At 38.3% G+C, this 22520-nt stretch overlaps 1 protein-coding gene across 5 annotated transcripts in view; it reads left to right on the top strand.

Moving 5' to 3' along the window:
• LOC120315302 (SLX4 interacting protein) overlaps positions 1–21378 on the top strand; it is a 97924-nt gene extending 76546 nt beyond the window's left edge. For 4 of the 5 annotated variants that reach the window (XM_039359448.1, XM_039359447.1, XM_039359449.1 and 1 more), the window contains 4 exons: positions 400–474; positions 3723–3811; positions 15704–15813; positions 18757–21378. In XM_039359448.1, the coding sequence (XP_039215382.1) occupies positions 400–474; positions 3723–3811; positions 15704–15813; positions 18757–18853 (371 nt within the window). In that variant the 3' untranslated portion in view covers positions 18854–21378. The remainder of the gene's footprint in view (positions 1–399; positions 475–3722; positions 3812–15703; positions 15814–18756) is intronic. The other variant, XM_039359451.1, reaches the window with a different exon arrangement.
• The last annotated feature ends 1142 nt before the right edge of the window (positions 21379–22520 follow it).

Below are 22520 nucleotides of genomic sequence, written 5' to 3'. Positions count from 1 at the left end.
CATCTATTTTAAGTTATATCTAAAGGAGGATTCATATATATGGAATTTAGTATTATTTAAAACAAAAACAAAAAGGTTTGCTACATTGCTTAGAGATAGATTGCGTCAAGAATTTTGAAATGTGAGAAAGTGGCATTTGGCAGGGCTGGAGTCAAGTGCTATAAGGAATGGATAAAAGAATGTAGCTTATAACTGGTTCTCAAGCCTGGGCTGGAACATTTAAACGTGCAAATTTGGATTTTGTGGCTAGAGTTAAGGTAACGAGGCACATAGCTGGCATACTTTTAAAAATGTACTTAGTGAATTTTAATTGCTTTTTTGTATATGAATTTTAATCCAGACACATACTTGATAAACCTGCGTTGCTTGTATAAAGCCTGCCCTGCTTTTATGTTGCAGCGGACGAGTTTCACATTTCAGCTTACTTTGTCAAAAGATGGGCTAATCTGCGATGTATTGGACAACCGCACAGTGGTAAGATACCTATGCCTCCCTCTCTGAGTATTTTGGAGAAACAAGGTGAAAAAGCTACGCTTGGCCCAATGGCATTTTCCCACAAACTGTGTGTGATGCGGAAAGTTTTCTTTTCCTCTTTCTGCTGCTTGATTATAACTTGCTGATGGCTTCCTGGAAGGAAACCTCCGTCAAGGTTCTGACTGACGAACCCAACCAAGCAAACACCTTCGAGATATTTCGATCTCTTAATGTAAAAAATTATTGAGTACATCACTTCGGCACTAATGAAAGCAAAACTAGCTCCTGCAAGACCCTTCCCAAACTCATATAGTAAAAGCATTGAATTCTCCCTCCTCCCTCTGGGTCAGGTCACGTTGCCCAATCAAGTGGAAAAATATTGTTATGAGAAAGCATCTCTAGGTCTGGCCAGACACCTGGTGTAATGTCCTTCAGTCTCATGGTCTGGCGTCTTAGTCTTTGAAGTCTGCATTCCAAACCTCTCTGTTCCCCCCAAGTTGGTTGGCAAGCTGAGAAGCAACATTTGTTGCACCAGCAAAACCGTGCTTTGAAACTTGACAACTGCTATGTAAGAGTGTTTACTTGTTCTGTCTCTTACAAATAAATTGAAAGGCGCTTATACTGTCAGTTTGTCCTGGCAACAGAATCGAAAGGAAGCATCTTCTAGTTTTTATTACCAGTTTTTCGACTTAGTGGGGCTAGGAACGTACATCCTCTACCAATGATAAGTGGAGAGAACATCCTGACCTATCCATAGTTCAGGAACAGAATTATTAAAGAGAGTTGTTTCTGCTTTTATATCAGAAAGAACAATGAGGTTCAGCTTTTTTGGTTATACTTTTATGCTCCATATCACAAGTGATTGATTCTGGTTGCTAGAAAGCTGTCTTTGCAATTCTCTGATATATGCCCAGGACCTCATCTCAAGAGATGGACTCTACACATATTTGCTTCCCTTTTCTGAAGAAACTTACTTCTTTGACTGGGGCAAATGTTTGTTATGAATTTCCTGCTGCTGTTTTGTTCCATGCTATTTACTAACTAGTTAGTTCTTGAAAGAGTAATTAGCCGGGACTCACTGCAACAATAGCTAGACTCAGCATTTTATTGAGTCTCTGAATTCTGAATCAGTAGAGGTTGCCTTATGAGTCAGGCATATTGTCACAGGGTGGTTCAAATATCTGCCGGAGACAGCTTTTGTTTCTCCTTTTAAGTGATGTCATTGGACCTGATCGCTTTTCATATTTTTGCATCCAAGGAACTCTAGAAGGGTATGACATAAAATCTTAGGCTGCCAAAAATAAAATGTTTGGCGCAGTTAATTGTTTGGCTGAAAAATTGCTTGAATCCCATTAAATATGGTAACATTACAGTATTGTGAACATTTTTTAAGTCTATTGGACATGTAAATCTCCATTTTGATAACACCTCAAATCAAGTCCATTCTGCCCCATTGCCTAAGTACAGTGCTTTGGGATGAGAATATCTTAGGAATCATATAGCCCGTGTGTGTGTGTTTGTGTATAGCAACCGGGCTGCACACACAAGCAAAGCCCCATCCATAGGATGCAGGCAGTATGCAAAACCACACTCCGTCTGGTCTGTGGAAAAACCTTTTCTCCATGGCACCGGTCCTTGGTGCCCAAAAGGTTGGGGACCTCTGCTTTAGGACATACCCTTAAAAAAGTAGCAAAGACCATATTTACTTATATGGATTTTTTTTAAAGTGGATTTAAATTCCAGTGCTGTTTTAAATTTATTATAATCTTCAGTGGTTTTTCCAACATTTTTATCATGCTTCGAATTATAACATACATAAGAAACTCCTTTTTTAAAAAATCCAGAATACACTAAAATGATTTTGTGAGTTGGCGTACTATCAGGCTTCAGCATTGGATTTCTCTGGAGTACATCTTTTTTTGGGGGGGGGGGAGGTTTTTTTCCCCCATCATGATTGTGGCATGTCAGCGCAATATCTCAGTGGTTAAGATGTTGGGCTTTTTGGCTGAAAAGCCAACAGCCGGAGTTTGAGATTCGAGAGCCATGCAGTGGGGTGTGTGCCCGTCTTCACTTAGCTCCTCCTCATCTAGCAGTATGAAAGCATGCAAATGCCAGTAGATAAATAAATGCTACTTCGGTGGGGAGAGAACAGCGCTCTGCAATGTCACGCTGGCCACATGACCATGGAAAAGTCTTCGGACAGCACTGGCTGAAACAGAGATGAACTCCGCCCCTATAGTCAGCAATGACATTGCGGAGTACAATCTGCAGGGTCTCCTTTTTCTTCCCTTCCCATGATTGTGGCAGGGGAAGCTTTGAAGCTAACCACTTTTTCTGTTGCTATTAATATTATTGTTAATACTGGGCATTATTATTACAGTCACACCATCATCTTGCATTTTGTTTGTGTGTTAAAGTTTAGTTCTAATGCCAGATTAATGTTGAGTTTACAATTCCCATCTGCCCCAATCTTTGCTCACTGAAAGACCGTACAGCAGGAGTCCCCAACCCCCAGTCTGTGGACCAGTAATGGGCTGTGGCATGCCAGCAACCGGACTGCACAAAAAAGCAAAGCCTATCCGCGAGATGCGGACAACACACAAAACCACACACCGTCTGGTCTGTGGAAAAGCCTCTCTCAATGGAACCGGTCCCTAGTGCGCAAAAGGTTGGGGACCTCTGCTGTATAGTATTGTTGGTGTACCACCTAGGGCTGCTAACAGTGAAAATCAATAAATACTGCAAAGAAATAAACATAAATACAATTAAAACTAGGCAATTAACTTTGTATTTGCTATAAAACGAACAGTTATAGGAAATCACGAGAATATAGCATCAATCATTTGTTTTTTTGTTTGATATCTATCTCTGCCATAATAGGTGAGATGATGTTATTTACCATCAAATTTGCAGAAAGATTGACATAAAAGAGTGTTTTTAAAATGTTTGGGGGAAAAATGTTGTAATAGAAGAAATAGGAGAAAAACCAGCCAATAATTTTGGCACATTCCAATGGAAAAATCTTGGGGCCTTTTTTTTTTTTTTTTTGGTTCAGATTTAGTTCTTGACTTTAATAATTTTTGCCTGTCAACAAAAAACAACAAAAAGGGATTATGGAATTCAACTGACCAAAAAAATGGGGGGTACAGTGTTTAAAAACCTATATGATTAGATAATATAGAAAGTGATTCTGAAGTTTCATTATTTTAAAAAGCTTCCAAAATGTATATGTTCTTATACTTAAACAGAATTACGTGTATTTCCGGATCGTTTTGTGATTTATGTCTCAAGATTTGAATCCAATCCATCTTCTTGGGTCAGTGAAAGTGTGGCATTGGTATGTATGAAAAATATTAACAAATAGCATATTTCACAGCATTCTGGTTAGAAATGTGGGTGGCTTCATGTTAGCCTTTGCCATTCATGGATTCTTGGCATGTAGTTGGGATGGAAAATTTTACATAAAATCTTGGGCCAAATGATTTAAAAGTTGGATAGAAAAATTGTTCTCCGAATTCACAAGCTTCACACCCAGAAAAGAAAGATAATGAGTTTCTGGTAAGTATTGTTAATGGAATCAAATTATTCTTTAAAGGTGCAGAATAAAGAGTACCAAACAGACTTATTTCAAATGTTAATTGTGTAAATTAATACATTGTTGCCATCCATACAAAATTAAATACTTTTCATTTTTTTTACTTTGGAAGCATTATTTTGGAGCGTTCATTTGTTCTGCTGTATTTCATTATTAATATTATTAGTCACACAGTCAGTCAGATGTTCAGGCTGGATTTAGCATTTTATTTACCTATTGATTCCTTCCCAAGGACCTGGGATAGGCGATTGTTAATGTTTCATGGTGTTAGAGGTATTGGCACAGGATGTAAGCTATTCTGAGCAAAGCTGCCTTTTCCAATTGACTGATGGTGAATTTGTCACTGCCAATGGAGTTCAAATGATATTCCAGTTTTGAGATTGCACCCAACGCACCTATTACTATTGGTACTATCTTTGCTTTCTTTTGCCACACTTGTTCTATTTCTATTTGCAGTTCCTTGTATTTTGCTATCTTCTCCAGTTCTTTCTCTTCTATTGTGCTGTCTCCAGGCACTGCCAGATCTACTACCAAGACTTTCTTGTCTTTCTTATCAACAATTGTTAAGTCTAGCATGTTATACCCATCTGTTTGAGTTCTAAAATCCCAGAGCACTTTAGTTTCTTCATTTTCTTTGATTTCCTCTATTTTATGGTTCCACCAGTTCTTGCTTGCAGGCAAATGGTAATTCTTGCAAATCTTTCAACGCATTATTATTATTGTTGTTGTTGTTGCTGCTGCTGCTGTTGCTATTAGATTTGCTAGGCTTGCTAGAGTTGGCATGAGTTAGACTGCAACTGTCCCACTCTTAAACATATTAAAGTGAGATAACTAGACCACATCTGAGCTAACATTTCTTTTAATAAATCAAACCATCAATTTATTAGTCACTTGGCCACATATCGGTAGTAGTTGTTGGCTCTTTAACCAAGCATAGGGGAAATTAAAGATATTTCAGATCTAGTTTTATTTAATCGGGTTATAAAAACTGAAGAGTACCAGCCATTTTAGAGCCCTTAGGAGGAAAAATGATTCCTTGTAATGTTCTTGGCAATGATGCAGTCCTAATTTGCCATTGTCTTCTACTAAGGTGTGGTTTCAAGCCTTTCAGTCCAATTTGTACTGCTGGAATTTCCTAGTTATCTCTCCTCCAAGCAGTAACCAAGCCAATTTAGTTTTCTTTTCAAAGATCATCCAAGGTCATTTAAAACTGCTATCATAGGAATAATTAATTTCAGAAAACAGGTTTGCATTGGTGTTTTTCCCCATGGGATCTGAAGACTGGACTATGCTGCCATATCCAGGTGGATTAATAGAAGAACTCATGAAATTAGGACACAATAGACAGGCAGACAGTACAGGTAGTTCTCAACTTACCACCACAATGGAGCCCAAAATTTCCGTTGCTAAGCAAGGCTGTTGTTAAATGAGTTGCGCTTCATTTTACAACTTTTTTTGTCAAAGTTGTTTAGCGAATCACTGGAGTGGTTAAGGAAACCGTGCGGTCATTAAGCGAATCTGGCTTCCCCCATTGACTTTGCTTGTTGGAAGCCAGCTGGGAAGGTTACAAAAAGTGACCGCGTGATCCCAAGACAATGCAACTGTCGTAAATACATGCCAGTTGCCAAGCACCCAAATTTTGATCCCATAACCATGGGGATGCTGCAACTGTCGTTAAGTGTGAAAAGCAATCTAGTCGCTTTTTGCAGTGGTGTAACTTGGAACGGTCATTAAACAATTCGAGGACTACCTTGTTGAAAGTGCATTTGGGTACCTCTAGATTCCCTGTTGCCTCACTATGTGGCTTCATTTCAGGGTGCTCAAAAGTTTCAGGATTATATTCACATGTCTTCTCAGTCTGTGTGAACTATCGGCCGATCAAGGAAACTATGCTTAGGTTTGTCGGCGAGGATGAGGAAGTTCTTCTGTTTACCTCTTGAAGGCCCTGACTGAAGGAAGAGCACACGACTCATTCCTTTCTCTTCACTTGTTGTGCCCAATTTTCTGCCCGCGATGAGCACTCTGGCGTTCACTTTTGACTTGTTTCTGAGGTTGCAAAAGGCTTATACTATTCACAGGGATAATGACCTGGGATATGAAATACTCGTCTGTTACTTGGGGGAAAAAATATGACAAATTTGACCAAAATATTGAAAGCAGAAATGTCACAGTGACAGCGAAGGTATTGTCAGAGGTGTGGCTTTGTCATTTATGGCAATGAGAGCCGAGTCGTCAGAAAGGCTGAACAAAGAAAAACGGTTGTCTTTGAATTGTGGTGCCGAAGAAAGTAGTTGAGAATATCATGGACAACAGCAACAAATAATTAAATACTGGATGAAAGTAGACCGGACTTTTCACCGGAATGCTAATAATGAAGCTAAAGCTTAGGTGTTTCGGACATATAATTTGAAAGAAACAGCCACTGGAGGAGACCCTGAGGCTGGGAAAAATGAAAACTTAAAGAAGAGCCTAAAAGAAGACAAGATGGTTAGATAAGATCACTGAAGATACAATAGCAATAGCACTTAGACTTATATACCGCTTCACAGTACTTTACAGCCCTCTCTAAGCAGTTTACAGAGTCAGCCTATTGTCTCCAACAGTCTGGGTCCTCCTCATTTTACTGACCTTAGAAGGATGGAAGGCTGAGTCAACCTTGAACCGATGAGCTATAAGAAGCTACCAAAGAATTAGTTACTGGCAGAAAACCTTGACAAAACATTGGTTCCCAAAAGGTGAAGCAAGTAAAAGACTGAACAACATGGAATCTCATATATATGCTTAGAAGTTTGAAATGTAAAACAAAAAAGATTGCTTTTTTGTTTTACATTTTAGAATCTGTTTCTTCAGTGCTTCTACTATTCATGGGATACTTTTTTGCAATATGATGTTAGTAACTGCTGAGTGTAGGATGTTCTAGAAGAATCTGAAAACACTACATTTCTTTTGAATGACTATATTAATTTTTTAAAAAGCACAGAATTCAGAAGTCTTAATGGAAGCACAAGACCTCCTGAATTACAAGAACAATTGATGCAATCTTTCAGTCAACAAAATTTTTTGCTATCATCTACCACTGTTCCCAGTTACTTATTAACTAATAATGGTGCATTGTTACAAGCCGCAATATTTCCTTTGTAGAACATAGCTTATTCATTCTGTATATTTGAAAGATATTTGCTTACCCTCCCCGCCCTTAAATTGAACAGCTTAAAAATAATTCACTGACAACACACAATTATAGTGAAGCTATCTGGATTTCTTTTTAAAAATCTTTTCGAGTTTTGTCATCGAAAGTTGATGGGATCACCCATATCACTGAAGATACTGCATTCTAAGTTTTTTAAAAAATACCAAATAGAAGTATATAAGTATTTTGAATTCTCCAAAAGAGGTAGTGGAACATATTATTCAGCAAGTGAACATGGCGTGATAACTGGAGTTATGTAAGGATGTTTAAGAGAAATTTCCTATCAAATTTTGTCTCTAAATCAAGTGTTTGTACTTGGCTAACCTCAAAATTCAAGAACAGGAACAAAAGACTTTCTACTGGTGGTACCATACAAGAGCAAACATGATTGGACAGGAAGTTTAGAACATAATATGCAGTGCTTGTGGAAAAGATCTTGAGCTTTATTTGTAATTTGTAGCATGAAAGCTTGAAAAAAACAAAACAAAAGATAAAATAGTGAATGCCCATATATAAACTGATGGGAAAGAACAACAATTTCTCAGTTCAAAGAAAGGAAGGTTTTTTTTTTTTTAAAGCGGAACAAAACCCAATATATTTCAAGCAGTAGTTATCCTCAGAAGTGCTGCAAATGCAACAATTAAAAAATAAAATATTTGTACAAAGTGTAAACGAATTTGGAGACATTCATATTTTTTCATATTGCAGTATATTCTTTAAATAATTAAATACTATGAAACACAAATAAGAAATAAGAAAACAACCTCTTATTACTTAACTAATAGAAATGTCAACAAAACAGGCTCTCAAACTAGAAAGAACAATTCCCCAAAGGCTCAATATCAACACATAAATAAATAACTGAGAAAGAAAACACTGCTGACAAAAGAAACAATTTTCAACTATATAAGTGTTATCCAATTTTAAAGTTCTACTAATTTATTGGGACTAAATGGATGTTTTGTTAAAATCAAAAGTTTAAAAAGAATAAGTATTCATGACCCTTGAAGTCACCAACAGTTATTATTAAAGCTACGATAATTAGATTAACAAACAAGCTTTTCTATTTTGAATTATAGTTTTAAAATAACAATATTATAACAACGGACTTTGGGACAGCATGGGGAACATTCTGATACCTCCTAAAATCAGATTGCTCTAAGATATGCTAATTTCTGTGAAATTAAGATATAGGTTGTTCTGAAATAAATGGTCCCGGTCTTGCTATAACATGGAACAATGCCAAATAGGAAAGATCACAAGGATTAGGTAGCATACAGGCAAAGAGGCAGTGGAAAGACGAACACTTAGTCTAGGAACCCAGCCAATATGACAAACCATAGTTTTAAAAAATCGAATTCTTACATTTCACTGTGTACATATTTGCTGGTTATATTGCCAAAGAAAATATTTGAGATGAAAAGCAGTAGGAAGAATGTTTCATGATTCCTTTAACAGGTGCCTGCACCCCAATTTTATTGAATTGAAAGAGCCGTGGTGGCGCAATAGTTAGAATGCAGTATTGCAGGCTAACTCTGCCCACTGCCAACAGTTCGATCGTGACCCACTCAAGGTTGACTTAGCTTTCCATCCTTCCAAGGTCGGTAAAATGAGAACTCAGATTGTTGGGGGCAATATGCTAACTCTGTAAATCTCTTAGAGAAGGCTATACAGCGCTATGAAACGGTATATAAGTCTAAGTGCTCTTGCTAATTGTTGTGGAAAAATTTGCTGCAGGGTTGAGAATTAGCAGGTTAAGGAAACCTTGGATGCTTGTCACTTGTTTACCAGTTCTCTTCAAATGCTCTGACATATTATTGTTACAACGCAAATACAGAGCTGCACTATATATATAGTACTTCTGCCTTGTAGTGGTATGTGTTTATGAGTTGTATCCATTTGCAGCCATTTCATGAGTCCAAAAGAAACTTTAATTATGGTAATTCTTTGCAGATTTGCTCTTGTAGTTCCTTAATAGAAACAGGTTAAAACATTTGTGAATTACTATATTAGATATAAGGCTTTCTTTTTGTATTTATTTAATCATGCTCTTTTCTAGTTTGGTTGCGAGAAGATTTTTAAAACCATACGATTGAAAATCTTTTTAAGGGTTGATTTGTGAGAGGGGGCATGCAGTCAAAACAATATTGCCTTTTTAAAAAAGAGGCCTTTATTTCTTTTGGTGTTACCAATAAATAATAAATCTTTGAAAATATTCATTCTGAATTCACTCTTTATGAATATATGACTTCAGAAACAATCAGTAGTAAATCATACTTCAATTAACATCTTCCCTTAAGAGTAATCTTATCAAATATACATAGCATGGTTTTTCGTTCAGTGTAATTGCGATATTTGTTTACATATAAGTCTCTAGTTCTGTTTCTGTAGTAAAATAACAATTATATTGTATTTACTAAAATTGAAGTTCTTAAATTAATACCTAATCACTGAAGTAGTGAACCAATAGTGAGTCACAATCATGTGATTGCGGGGACACAAAGATGGTTGTAAGTTCGAAGAGCAGTTGTAAATCTCCTTTTTCATCAACATTGTTCCTGAGCAATCACTGAACCAGCAATCAATCAGCAAAGATAACCTATAATTATTTTTGTATTAAGTCACCCTTGACTCAAGATATTCCCCAGGACATGGACATGGCATGGAGGTCTGTTGGCAACAGAACTTAAATGGTTTAGCGTTGTCATCTTCTGTGGTTCGTTTTGATTTCACTGCCTGGTCTACAACTTACCCTAAAAATAAAGAGTTGGGATAAATGGTTAATTTTCTAAAGAAATGAAATCCCTCAAAGATCTTGGCTGGGGGGCTAAAATATAGCCATTTGTTAATTAAGTGTAAGCAGTGAATTGGCTAAATTTGTGGCTAATATCATTCTTTTCAGGGTGGTGAATATTATACGTGATTGTGAAAAGCTCCAGAAGGATCTCTTTAAACTGGGTGAATGATGATGGCAAATGCAGTATTCTGACAGCATAATCATGTCATGTAAATCAGCATTTCTTAACCTTGCCAACTTGAAGATGTGGGAACCTCAATTCCCAGAATTCTTAGCCAAACATGCTAATGTAAATATTGTGATTATGAAATTATATTCTCATATCTGATGCACTTATGGTTTAGACCACCCCTGTAGGTTTCCAGATAAGGTTTTTCTTATGCTTACTATTTCTTTACCAAGATCCAGTTCTTTTCTCTTTTAACCTCTGTGGTAAATGTTCCGTATTTTTTAAGCTGAGAGATTCTTTGTGTGTGCCTTGTTCCAGTGAAAGATTTTTACAGAATATGCAGAAAGAGCAATAAAGCTCCATCAACCTTTATGAAAGCAGATGCATGCTTGTGCAAAATGCTCTGTTTTGTTCTGCACTTCAATATGTCAGGCTAACTTCGAACCCAACATGTGTGCTGGGGACAAACATAGATATATGCAAATAGACACAATAGGACAGAATCCATTGTTCAGTTATTGAATCCTCAAGATGTCCCTTGCTTAAGATGTGCAAGCCCAGCCATCCATGGAAATCCTTATTAGAATTTCAAACTATTTCAAACTAAGTATTCACCAGTGCACAGCCCTCTTTCTGCCTGCCAATGAATCTATTCCATTGAACAGAAAACAAAGCTCAGTCTGATGGAGAAGGAGTGGCGTGAGTTTGGTAGCTTTGAAATCTGACATACATCTTATATTTTGCAGCTTAGCTATAGCTTTTCAGCAAAAATTTCCAAGCAATGTCAAGAGGTGAATGCGAGAGTCTGAGGACAAGAAGAGGTTTTGTCACTCTTGAGATTGATCAGATGGTTCTCTTCTTTGAAGGCTGTGCGAATCTCCAGATTAAATGGTTATGTTAGAAACATAGTCTAATGCAAGCGGGGGGGGGGGGTGAGGACCAAGGGATGTCATTTATCATCAGTAAAGTGATTGGCCCTTTGCAATCAGCATCTGTGACATTTGTGCTACTACTTTTTATGGAATTTTCCGAATTAAGGGAAACACAATGGTGGAAGATGAATATCTTTGTTCTGATTTGGGTAGATGGTGCATTTTCATTTATTTGACAAACGAATATATTCCTTGAATTATAAATTAATTTTCTACAAACACTCTTTTCTTGATTGACCACAGTATCTCTGATTGTACAGTAGTGGCCAAAATTGTGGAAACATTTTGGGAAATGTGTACAGTAGAAATGCCACCTTTGGTTAAGTTTCCACCAATTTTTCTTCTAATTTCTTTATAACTGTAGCTTTGTTCACTTAATAATACTATCTTACATCGCTTTCTGGGCGACCAGTCAACTCTTTGCACCATTCCTTTAATTTTATTACGTTTTACAAGCTCACTAAATGAAAGAACACAAAAAAACCTGAACCAATTGACACACTGACAAATGTCCTCCTCTCAGCTTCAATACATGACATCAATAACTGAATCCTACTGTGATCTGATTGGCTCATTGCTAAAACAAGATGACACCTGATTGGCTCTCTAAACACTCATGCTCATTGGCTACAATCAGACAAAGGAAAGCTACCTGATATCAACCTTTTTTTTGTTATTTGGCTATAACTTTTCATAGAATACAGTACAGATAATTGAACAAACTATGTTGCATTACATTCTTGATTAAATTATCTTTCCATTAATATATAATTTTATGGTGCTACTCCAAAAAAAAGTGGTGTTATTAGCCATCAAACCTCAAAAATACACTTTTCCCAAAAGCTTTCCACAATTTTGGCCACTACTGTATGGTAAGATGGAAGAACTGATCAGGGAAATACTTAGAATATAATTATGGGATATATTCCCCCTGCTTTTCTGTTCAACACTCAGTGCCTCTGAGGCCCAAGTCTGCCAAATGATCTAGAACAGGGGTCTCCAACCCCCAGTCCATGGACCAGTACCGGTCCGCAGCATGCCAGCAACCGGTCCGCACAAACAAGCAAAGCCCCATCTGCAGGATGCAGGCAACACACAAAGCCACACCCCCTCCAGTCCCACGGAAAAACCTCTCTCCACAGAACCGGCCCCTGATGCCCAAAATATTGGGGAACTCTGATCTAGAATGTTATCTGGGTCACTGAGAAATCCAGAACTGTTAGGGTCACATGTTCCTAAACTGACTTCCTGCATAGGTCAGCTACTAAGAGGGTAAAGTAGACATGATATCAAAACAATCCCCTTCTTTACAACCTTATTGTTCCCAGCCGTTAATATTTCCCTTTTCTAGTTTTTTTTATGCCATGTTAACGGTTCCTATAATGGTTATCTCTATAGGCCTTTTTTATGTCTCTTGTACGCTCTCTCTTTCTCCCTGTGCATGTGTGTCAGAGAAAGAGAATTTAGATAAGTAAAAGAATTTGAGTTTACTGGGCAGGATAAGAATTCATGTTATATTTTCTTTCTTTTTTGCAAGCCATGTAATTCCCACAGGAAATAAGCAATTGTATTCTCAAAACAAATCCCCTTAACTTTGTATTCATTCATCTCTGCCTCCCTGATCTCCCAGTTCATTAATTATGGAAATATCATTGTTAATGCCATAATGGGTATTATATGAAATGTCTGTTCTGTTTAATTGTTGTCTTTATTATGGAGTTGTTCTATTTTTCAGACAATTTATATCCCTCTTAAAAATGAGACTCTTTAGTTCTCACAGTGTCATTCAGAGAATGACTCACATTCCTTACATTAATTGTTCAGTTCTCAAAATATAACACAGGCAGGGTGTGGCTTTGAGGGAAAAATCTACTGCACTTGCAGGACATGTTGGGAAGTGTTTCACACAGAGATATTTTTTTCTGTTATTTTGCAAAACATTAACTCTTTTTTGCCTCTTTTTTATAAAAACTGGGCAATTATTTTTCTTTACACTGCCAGTTTCAGCCATAAACAATTAATTTCAAAGCAGATGGAGGCAGCAGGTGAAATTATAAGCTTTATCAACTGTCCTTGAAGAGTCTTACTCATGTTTACTAGGACCGTGGGAGAGTCACAGGAAATATCTTGACAGGGTTTTCCTAAACTTTGAATGGAACAACAGGGGAAGATAGATATGTCAGCCCTTTCCTATAGGCTTAATTTATGATCAAAATAAATCCCGAGAATTTTTTTTTTCCCCTTCAGACACAAAAAGAAATCAAGCTTTCTTTCTTGAATGGAAAAAAAAAAAAAACATCTTGAGAGAAGGAGCAGTTTTGTTTGTGAAAATGGATTACATGAAAAAAGATTGAACATTGTGTCTTCCCTCTACACAGTTATTGCGTTCAAATTCAGAGCCCTCCCCAAAATTGCATTAAAATCATAATACAAAAAAAACTATCCATGTGGCACCCATATGGTGTTTTCCTCATGTCATGACTCGTTAAGGATAACATTCAGCCATATAAGACACTCTCCTGAAGTTTTAAGTAATACATTTCAGTTATGGCAATGATTCCCAAACTTTTCCATACCCTGCACCCCTAGAACGCTTCTGATATATTCTCACACCCCTTACAAAAGTTCAAAATAACGGCAACGAATTATGCATATACACTATAATTTTGAAACTGCACCCCCTGGAATATTGTCTCGCACCCCTGAGTTATGGGTTAACTGTCTTGGTGAAAGCCACACCAATATGTCATAGATTTCAAAAGTGGGTTTGCCATATGCCACAACTGAGGTTTGGTGGAAAACATTTAAGGCCATTTTTACCTTTCTACTTTCCAGTTGTACGAACTTAGTTGGGTAGTTATTCAGATCTGAGGAACCAAGTAAGAACTGCTGAATGTGTTTGTTGCATTTGTTCCACCTGTCACCATAGATGCTACATTTGCTTTTGTGTTGAGTTCTAAAGAATGCATTCAGTTGACCATATTATGTATTGATTTGTTCCTTGCCTCCCATTTAGTTCAAGCATGAGAATATGGGGCTGAGAGAATGATCTTGAAGTGCTCAGAGATGGTAGGTGGCTAGGGTAGAGTAGTGTCAGGTTGTAACTAATAGAATAGTAGAGCATATAAATAGAAGCCAGAAGGTGAGAAAATGCATTAATGGCAACTTATCTTGCTTCTCTTCAATGAAATGTAACAGTACATTGATATTTATGTACTGTTCGGATACATGGATAGATTTACCTGGCTGGCACTCTATTCTTAGGCATGGTATAATTAGGCTTAGGATGAGGTTTTAAACCCCAAACCATAGATTAAATTGTAGTTAAAATGGAATCCCTCAACCCTCGTAGATTATGCTCATGATCTGGTTGTATTTTACACACCTTAATCATGGTATCGAGTGCCACTGAAATCTCATCTTGGGCAATTACCACCCACAAGTGAGCGGTGAATATGGGTCCCATGGAGTTGGCCATTTTTTGTTCCCCTGATGTGTGTGTGTACCAGATGTGTTATAGGGAGTGTGTATAGTGGTTAATGATGTTTTCACAACCATATAATATATAGGATGATGATCAAAGGCCTGGAGACTAAAACATATGAAGAATGGCTGCAGGACTTGGGTTTGGCTAGTCTAAAGAAAAGAAATAGGGGTGACATGATAGCAGTATTCCAATATTTAAGGGGCTGCCATAAGGACGAGGGGGTAAAACTATTCTCCAAAGCACCAGAGGGCAGGACAAGAAACAATGGTTGGAAACTAATCAAAGAGACAAGCAACCTGGAATTAAGGAGAAACTTCTTAACAGTGAGGACAATTAACCAGTGGAACAGCTTGCCTCCAGAAATCGTGGGCGCTCCATCACTGGAGATTTCTAAGAAGAGACTGCACAATCACTTGTCTGATGGTATAGGTTCTCCTGCTTGATCAGGGGGCTGGACTAGAAGACCTCCAAGGTCCCTTCCAGCTCTATTCTATTCTATTCTAATATAAGATAGAAATACAAATGGAAAACTTCTGCTAGCATAAGATTATGTATGTGATACCCCTGGATACATCTTTCCACTGTTTAGTCAGTCTTAGCGTGAAATATAAATGTGGAGGTAACATCGTATTACAGTATCCCGTAGGCGATAACAGGAATATTAAGAGAGTCATTTACCACGCCATCCAATTTCTTTAATAATAATTGGTGAAGTATGCTTCTGACTGTTTTACAGACTTCTGATAAATGTCATAATTTGAGCCATGCAGGCACCAAGTATTTCCCAACAATTTCTTAGTATGACTGGAGTCAGGTTTATGGATCATATTTATTTGTGGTTCGGTTTAATAGCTAAAAAATGTACAGCCAAAGAGTATTGCAAGCGATGCAGAAAGCATTTCACAGAATTGAGTTTGTTTCTCTTCAGATTTGCTTGTTGGCATTTGAAACTATAATGAAGAGCACCGGTATTGTGTAACGTTTGGATTAAGTAAAATAAAATAAAATAATGGATTTGTGTTTCAAAAACTGGTATTGGGGTTTTGTTTTTTTGGATAGGAGGAGAATCTATTCACCAAGGTGTCTGAATATTTTCAAGGTTCAACTGAAGCTAGAAAATGCCAGATTTCCCTGACTCAACAGGAAAAACAAGACACTCTAAAGAAGTTGTAAGTGCTCTTCCCACACGCCCCACAGCATGCATTTTTATACATCCAAGAGGGGAATACAAAATTTAATAATGTCAAAGCAGCTGTCTCCTTCACTCCATGAGTATGTGGGGGTAAAGTTAACATTGAATAAAATCAACTTTCTAAAAATAAAGATTGGCTGGAACCAGCAGCAAAATTAAATTATAATAGAAGTTGAGGGAGAAAATGGATCCCAGAAAAAAAGTAGCATGTGTTTTGGCATTCCCAATCGTGCTAAATTGACTTTAAAAAAAAAAAAGAATTTAATTTTGTTGGGTAAAAGACAGAGCTAACTGAAACAATCAATTTTTTTTAAAAAAAAGTGGGGGGAACTGGGATCTAATGAGTCCAATTACCCTTTTCTTTCAATAGCTGCTGGAGGGAATAGAGGGAAGCAGTTTGTAATCTTGTTTGCAACTGAAATATGAATTACATTCATATTAAGTGCTAATTCCATCATTACCCCATGGCCAAATTTCTCTTTCCACATATCACTTAATTGTAAGGAAATACATTGATGGGAGGAGGAGGAGATCTATTTTTTTTTTTTAAAAAAAAAATCTTACTACTTTATTTTATAGATTCCATTATATTGTGCTTATTTCTAAAGAACCAATCTGATTAAATGTTGGCTGCATCACAAAAATCTATGTTTTCTGAGATATAAAAAAAATTACCACTCTTATAATGGAAAATTTATTCTTTGGTCCAGCTAGATGGCAGCACTTATCCAATCTTGTCTCATCACAAAAACTTAAGCAGTCTCAAACCTGGTTAGTATTTGGATGGGACACCATCAGGAAATGCCAGGGCTGTAGATTAATCTGAGAAAGTAATTGTTTGTGCTATAACAGTATCTATTATTTTTAGAATTCAAAACTGAACACCCCCCCCCCAAAAAAAGGCAACATGTCCAAATACACAGGCTCGAATTTGGTGAGGAGAGAGATAGAAACTTGTTCCTCCTGTTAAGTATTTTTACTGTCGGTAGTCTGATTGTCTTCATCCTGCCATCTTTCCAATCTTTAGGCTATTGGGATGGTCTTTCTTATCCTAATCTTCATCTGTTTTGGATTCCATCAGCCAGGCTGATACTACGTATCCTCTAGTGCAGTGAAGGCAAACCTTTTAGAAACCGAGTGCTCAAAAACTAGCCCCGCCCCTGCTCCACCCCCCATTCCCCATCCCGCCTGCCTGCAGGACCACTCACCACCTCCAGGGCCCGCCGCAGATTGCCCAGGCGGCCCAGTAGCACTATGGCAGTCACGCCCTCTGCCCGCGCCCTGCAGCATCAACTGTGCATGATGCCCATTCCACCACGGCAACAGGCTTCAGCTTAGTAGCATTTAGGAAGTTTCTAACATTAACAACCATTTAGCCCCCAAGTTCCACTTTTGACTCATCTGCCTATAGAATATTTCTACAAATGGTTTCAAAGTGCTTCTTAATAAACTTGAAATGAGCTTCAGTGTTCTTTTTAGGAGCAATCAAGGGCTTTTTGTTGTTCTTCCTTGAACTCCATTTGAACTTTCTTGAACTTCACCACTGCTTTTTTGATGGTAGAGTCATGATGACTGAAGTTACATAAGGCCAGGGAGATCTACAGATCTATCAGTGTTCTTCAGGGAACACTATGCAATAGGGATTTACTTACAGATGTCCTATGGAAGGACAATAATGTTATTACCGTGTTTTCCCTCAAAAGTAAGCCCCATCGCATTTTTGGGGAGTGGGCCTAATATAAGTCCTCCCCCTGAAAGTAAGTCCTACTTAAAAGCCTGCACAGATGGCTGGCCACTGCTTCCGTCTGGTTTCTACCATAGATACAAAGGAGGGAGCTGCCAGTGCCTCTGCAACAAGGTGAAGCCTGTGGGGAAGAAGGGATCTGACCCACGTGCCCCGCTAACCAACGGTATACCAGTTCCTTACTGCCACCCGGCTTGTTCCATGGCCAGTTTCGGCCGGCCGCAGCCGTTTGCCACCTTGCACGTTGCGCCCAATGCCGCTGCCAGGAGGCTAGGTGGATCTCCCCATCTGACCCACATGAGGCTGTAGCCAGGTCTCCCATGCCTACGGTAACCCTAACCCCCACTCCCCCCCCAATCCTAACTGGAGATGGGAAGCCCTGGGGAAAAAACGGAAAAAGTTAGGTGGGGAAAAAATGTTTTTCCCTGTTTGTTTCCAAAGCACTGCCTGCTCGCCCTGGTACTTGGTCTGCCACCACGCTCTTGCCGTGTTGCGTCTCCACCCCGTGCACATACCCCACCCCCGTGCTCTCGCAGCCTTAAAAGTAAGCCCTACCCGAAAGTAAGTCCTAATGCTTATTTTAGAGCCCAAAAGAAAGTAAGACCGGGTCTTACTTTCGGGGAAATGTGATATGTTTTAATCTCTTGTTAGCCTTGTTGCTGGAAGATGCATGTTAAACTCGTAAATAGATATATACATTTCTAATATAAAATCAGAGCATCATAAGACATATATCTTTTGTAATTCGATAAATGCTGTGTTCAAGAGAATGGAATGCTAAATACCTTAGAGTATTGAGGTGTTGAAAAAAGAATCCATCCTACTAAACTGAAGACAAGTTTCCTTTCTGAATGTTTGTACATCTAACATGCTTTGTTAGAAGCCATCATCTAAGGGAAGGGTTTTAAGATGACCTACCTTGGGGTTATAACATCAGCATGGAATATCAATCTGTCCTGTGGATTTAAATTTTAAATCCTACAGAGCTCATTGTTTTACTAAATATCATTTCCCTCAGGGCTGATAGATACCTCTTAATCTGATGAATAATGGGCAAAAGTCACCAAGATCATTTTAACATTTCCAGTAATAGAGGGTCTCCAAATGTCTAGAAACAATGAAATGAAGTGTTAAGACCTCTGCATTATGGTTTTAATTATTATCTTTATTATTTAGAAGGAAGAGGGCAACACATACTAATGAGAAGAAACCTCAGCCCAGGATGGCCACCACGAAAGTATATCTTGGCTCACTGGGCTCAGACACCGAGTAAGAAGAATGCATTTTCAACCGGTTTGACGCTCAGCCTGAACTGAAAATGTAGGCGTAAAAGCACAACCAAAAGATTGCATAAATACAGCTGAGAGCAGCTTGGGACTTCCTGTTTCAGAATGGGCAATGATACGAACTGGAGACAGCCAAGCAACGCTCACAGCCAGCAAAAACTTCATTTGTGGAGTGGTTAGACATGACTTCTCTGCAGGAACCCTCAGTGGTGCTGTGAGTCAGCACTGCCACATCCAAACCGAAGTCAAAGGGTGACTGAAAGAACTGAAATAGTGCGCTGAGCATGCAGGAGCAGGAGGAAGAAAGATGTCTCCAAGGCCAGGATCACCCGGTTCCCAGGTTCGGAGCCCTCTTCTGGAAAAGTCCCCCACCGAATCCCACATCGTTTTCCGAATGAGGCTTGGCAGGATTCACGTCTGATGGAGAATTGCTGACTTAAAGAAAAGCCTTCCCCTGAGACTGGTTTTATAAGAAGCGCTACAATGTTGTGCGGAGACACCCAATCCAACCACAGTCACCAAATAGTCCTTAATATTTCCTGAAATATGCCAAGCCAGGAGAGAAAGGGTTTGAGAGAGAGAGAGAGAGAGATCCAAAAACAGGGTGAAAGGAAAAAAAAGGTAAAACCTAAAAGATAAGTCACAGAAAATCTGTGCCTTCCTCTGGCGCTACTTTATCCCTTTTATGTGTGTCATATCTAATGAACTTTGCTCAAGATTTGAAAGCAATTCCTGAACCAATTAACCGAGTCTGAGATTTTTAGGGACACTGGAACAAATAGGATTCAGGTTGCATGATGCTCTAGGACAGTAGTTCTCAACCTTTCTAATGCCGCGACCCCATAATACAGTTCCCCATGTTGTGGTGACCCCCCAACCACTTATACATCACTGGGTGCCAGGGGCATGGCCAAAGAAAAGGGGGAGAAAATGGCGGACAGCCTTGTTTGGCGACCCCCGTGAAATGGTCGTTCGACCCCAAATGGGGTCCCGACCCACAGGTTGAGAACCACTGATCTAGGATAGCTCCATAGCACATACATCCCTTGGAATTATCTTGAGTTCTCTTTCCCTGGCATGTAATTGACTGACTTGAAGTTTCTCCATCACAACAGATCAGAAATCTCTTTTATGGTCCTTTGTCTGCTTAGCTCTTCATAGTCCTGCTTTTATTTAATAGTATAATGGGAAGTAAACAGTTTCCTTCTGTGAAATTGTGCTTTTGCACATTTTTTTTTGGTCTGTGTCTTGTCTGATAAATCACTTTTCATATTCAAAACTTATTTTGAAGAAATGGTGTATGGCTTAAGTGAATAGATTTTCACAAGGCACAGATTGGAAGGAGAGACTGAGACAAAGATTAAAGAATCAAACCATTTGTGCCTCAAATCCACATAAACAGCCTTTTTCTAACTATAGTCCATTTGAGGTTATCACCTTTGCTGTTCCATTGACTCATTTTTCCTGTTGCAATAAATGTTGATGAGGAAATTAAACTGCATCAGGATTGCTTTAAGCAGGTTTAGCACCTTAACTGCCACAGAACTAATTGTCTAGGACAATTGATCCTAGCTTTCTTTGTTACTCATGCACATTTCTTTTTACTTTTTCTTAAAGAAGTGTAGGAGAACATTATCTCCTGATATAATCTCACAATGGCCCTGTCCAGTAGGCCTGAAAGAAAGAAAACAAATGCCCCAAGTTAAATGAATTTTAGGGGTAGTGGAATTTTAGATCTAGAAATTCACTGTCCTCTTTGGTACTGCAAACATAACACATTCTATGACTGTGAAAAGATACTTTTAAAAAGTCACATAATTGTTTCAACACAATAATTTAATGCTTTTTAAAATCTCGTGTATAAACTGTTGCAAATCCAATCCTATGACATTGAAGATTTTGTTTAATCTGCATTTGAATTAAAACAATACGAATACTATTTAAATAAATAAACTTCTCTATAGGTCCTTCCCACCCATTTTAAAATTCCTTTTGTCCCATTAAGAGATTCTCTGCAGTTGTCAAGATTCATTGACTGGTTTTATTTTATGTGCCTTAGCATGTTTGAGCAAGCAAAACTTGCTTGCTTCAGCATTCGTTTCTTAAATAGTTTAAACCCTTTCCATTTTTACCAGGAAGAGTGAACAGTATTTACAAAAAAAACTTCCTTATATAAGGAAAATATCTGATCTCTCTTTAGTTGAATGTACTTTCTGGCAGATGTTTCGCCTTCATTGATCAGAATGAAAGACATGTATTATAAAGTTTTAAAAAGCAATAAATCAGTAAAATAAGTGATTGGTTTAAAATATATTGGAACATGTTGATAAGCTGTTCTGAATGCCAAATAGGCTAAAACAGTTAGAAATTCAGAAACATAGCACTCAGCTTCTTATTCTTAGCTGTCAGAAAGGTTCAGCAATTCTACAAATTTGGCATACAAATGAACTACAGTAGTGGCCAAAATTGTGGAAACCTTTTGGGGAAAGTGTATTTTTGAGGTTTGATGGCTAATAACACCACTTTTTTTGGAATAGTACCATAAAAGTATATATCAATGGAAAGATAATTTAATCAAGAATGTAATGCAACAAAGTTTGTTCAATTATCTGTACTGTATTCTATGAAAAGTTATAGCCAAATAACTAGAAAAAGGAAGCACAACTTGCTTAGGTTGATATCAGGTAGCTTTCCTTCATCTGATTGTAGCCAATGAGCATGAGTGTTTAGAGAGCCAATCAGGTGTCATCTTGTTTTGGCAATGAGCCAGTCAGATCACAGTAGGATTCAGTTATTGAAGTCATGTATTGAAGCTGAGAGGAGAACATTTGTCAGTGTGTTATGTGATCGCTATCAAGTTGGTTGGGTTTTTTTGTGTTCTGTCATTTAGTGAGCTTGTAAAACGTAATAAAATTAAAGTAATGGTGCAAAGAGTTGACTGGTTGCCCAGAAAGCGATGTCAAATAGTATTATTAAGTGAACAAGGCTACAGTTATAAAGAAATTAGAAGAAAAATTGGTGGAAATTTAACCAAGGGTGGCATTTCTACTGTATACTTTTCCCAAAAGGTTTCCACAATTTTGGCCACTGCTGTATATGTCTCTGGGACCTCTTCTGTCAAAAATTGGAGCATGTATCGCTTAATCCAGAGGTCCCCAACCTACGGGCTGCAGCCCACTTCCAGGTCATGGCCTCTTGGCCACCAGGCCGTGTGAGTGGCTGGCCAGTGCACATGTGCATATGTGCATGCTCACCCCCTCTTGCCGGTGCTAGCGTTACCGCAAGCATCGCACTGGTGCTAGCAGTCCCATTTGCGGAGCCTGCATACTCACGGCTACATTTGCGTCTGTGCGCATCCGCACATAAAAGGTGCCTGCCCTTCCCTTTCCCACTGGGCCACCAACCCAGAAAGGTTGGGAACCCCTGGCTTAATCTAGCAAGATTTGTGTTCATTCTGAAAGAAGGTATCTAAAGTCTGCAAGATCCCACCAATTTAATATAGTATTCTACTTTTACGAATCTACTTTTACAAACCTTAGTCATCAAACACATCAGACGCAGATGCTTCATCCCATGATCCTGCCATTAATGCAACCCGTCCTTTACATCTGAACTCTGAATTTATCAAAGCTCCCTTTCTTTGTTCTTTTTTTA

This window comes from Crotalus tigris, unplaced genomic scaffold (assembly GCF_016545835.1).
Source record: "Crotalus tigris isolate CLP2741 ecotype Arizona unplaced genomic scaffold, ASM1654583v1 scf7180000019070.2622420, whole genome shotgun sequence".
NCBI classification, from domain to species: domain Eukaryota; kingdom Metazoa; phylum Chordata; class Lepidosauria; order Squamata; family Viperidae; genus Crotalus; species Crotalus tigris.
The sequence above is the reverse complement of the archived record's forward strand: the minus strand, read 5'-3'. Positions and strand labels throughout refer to the sequence as shown.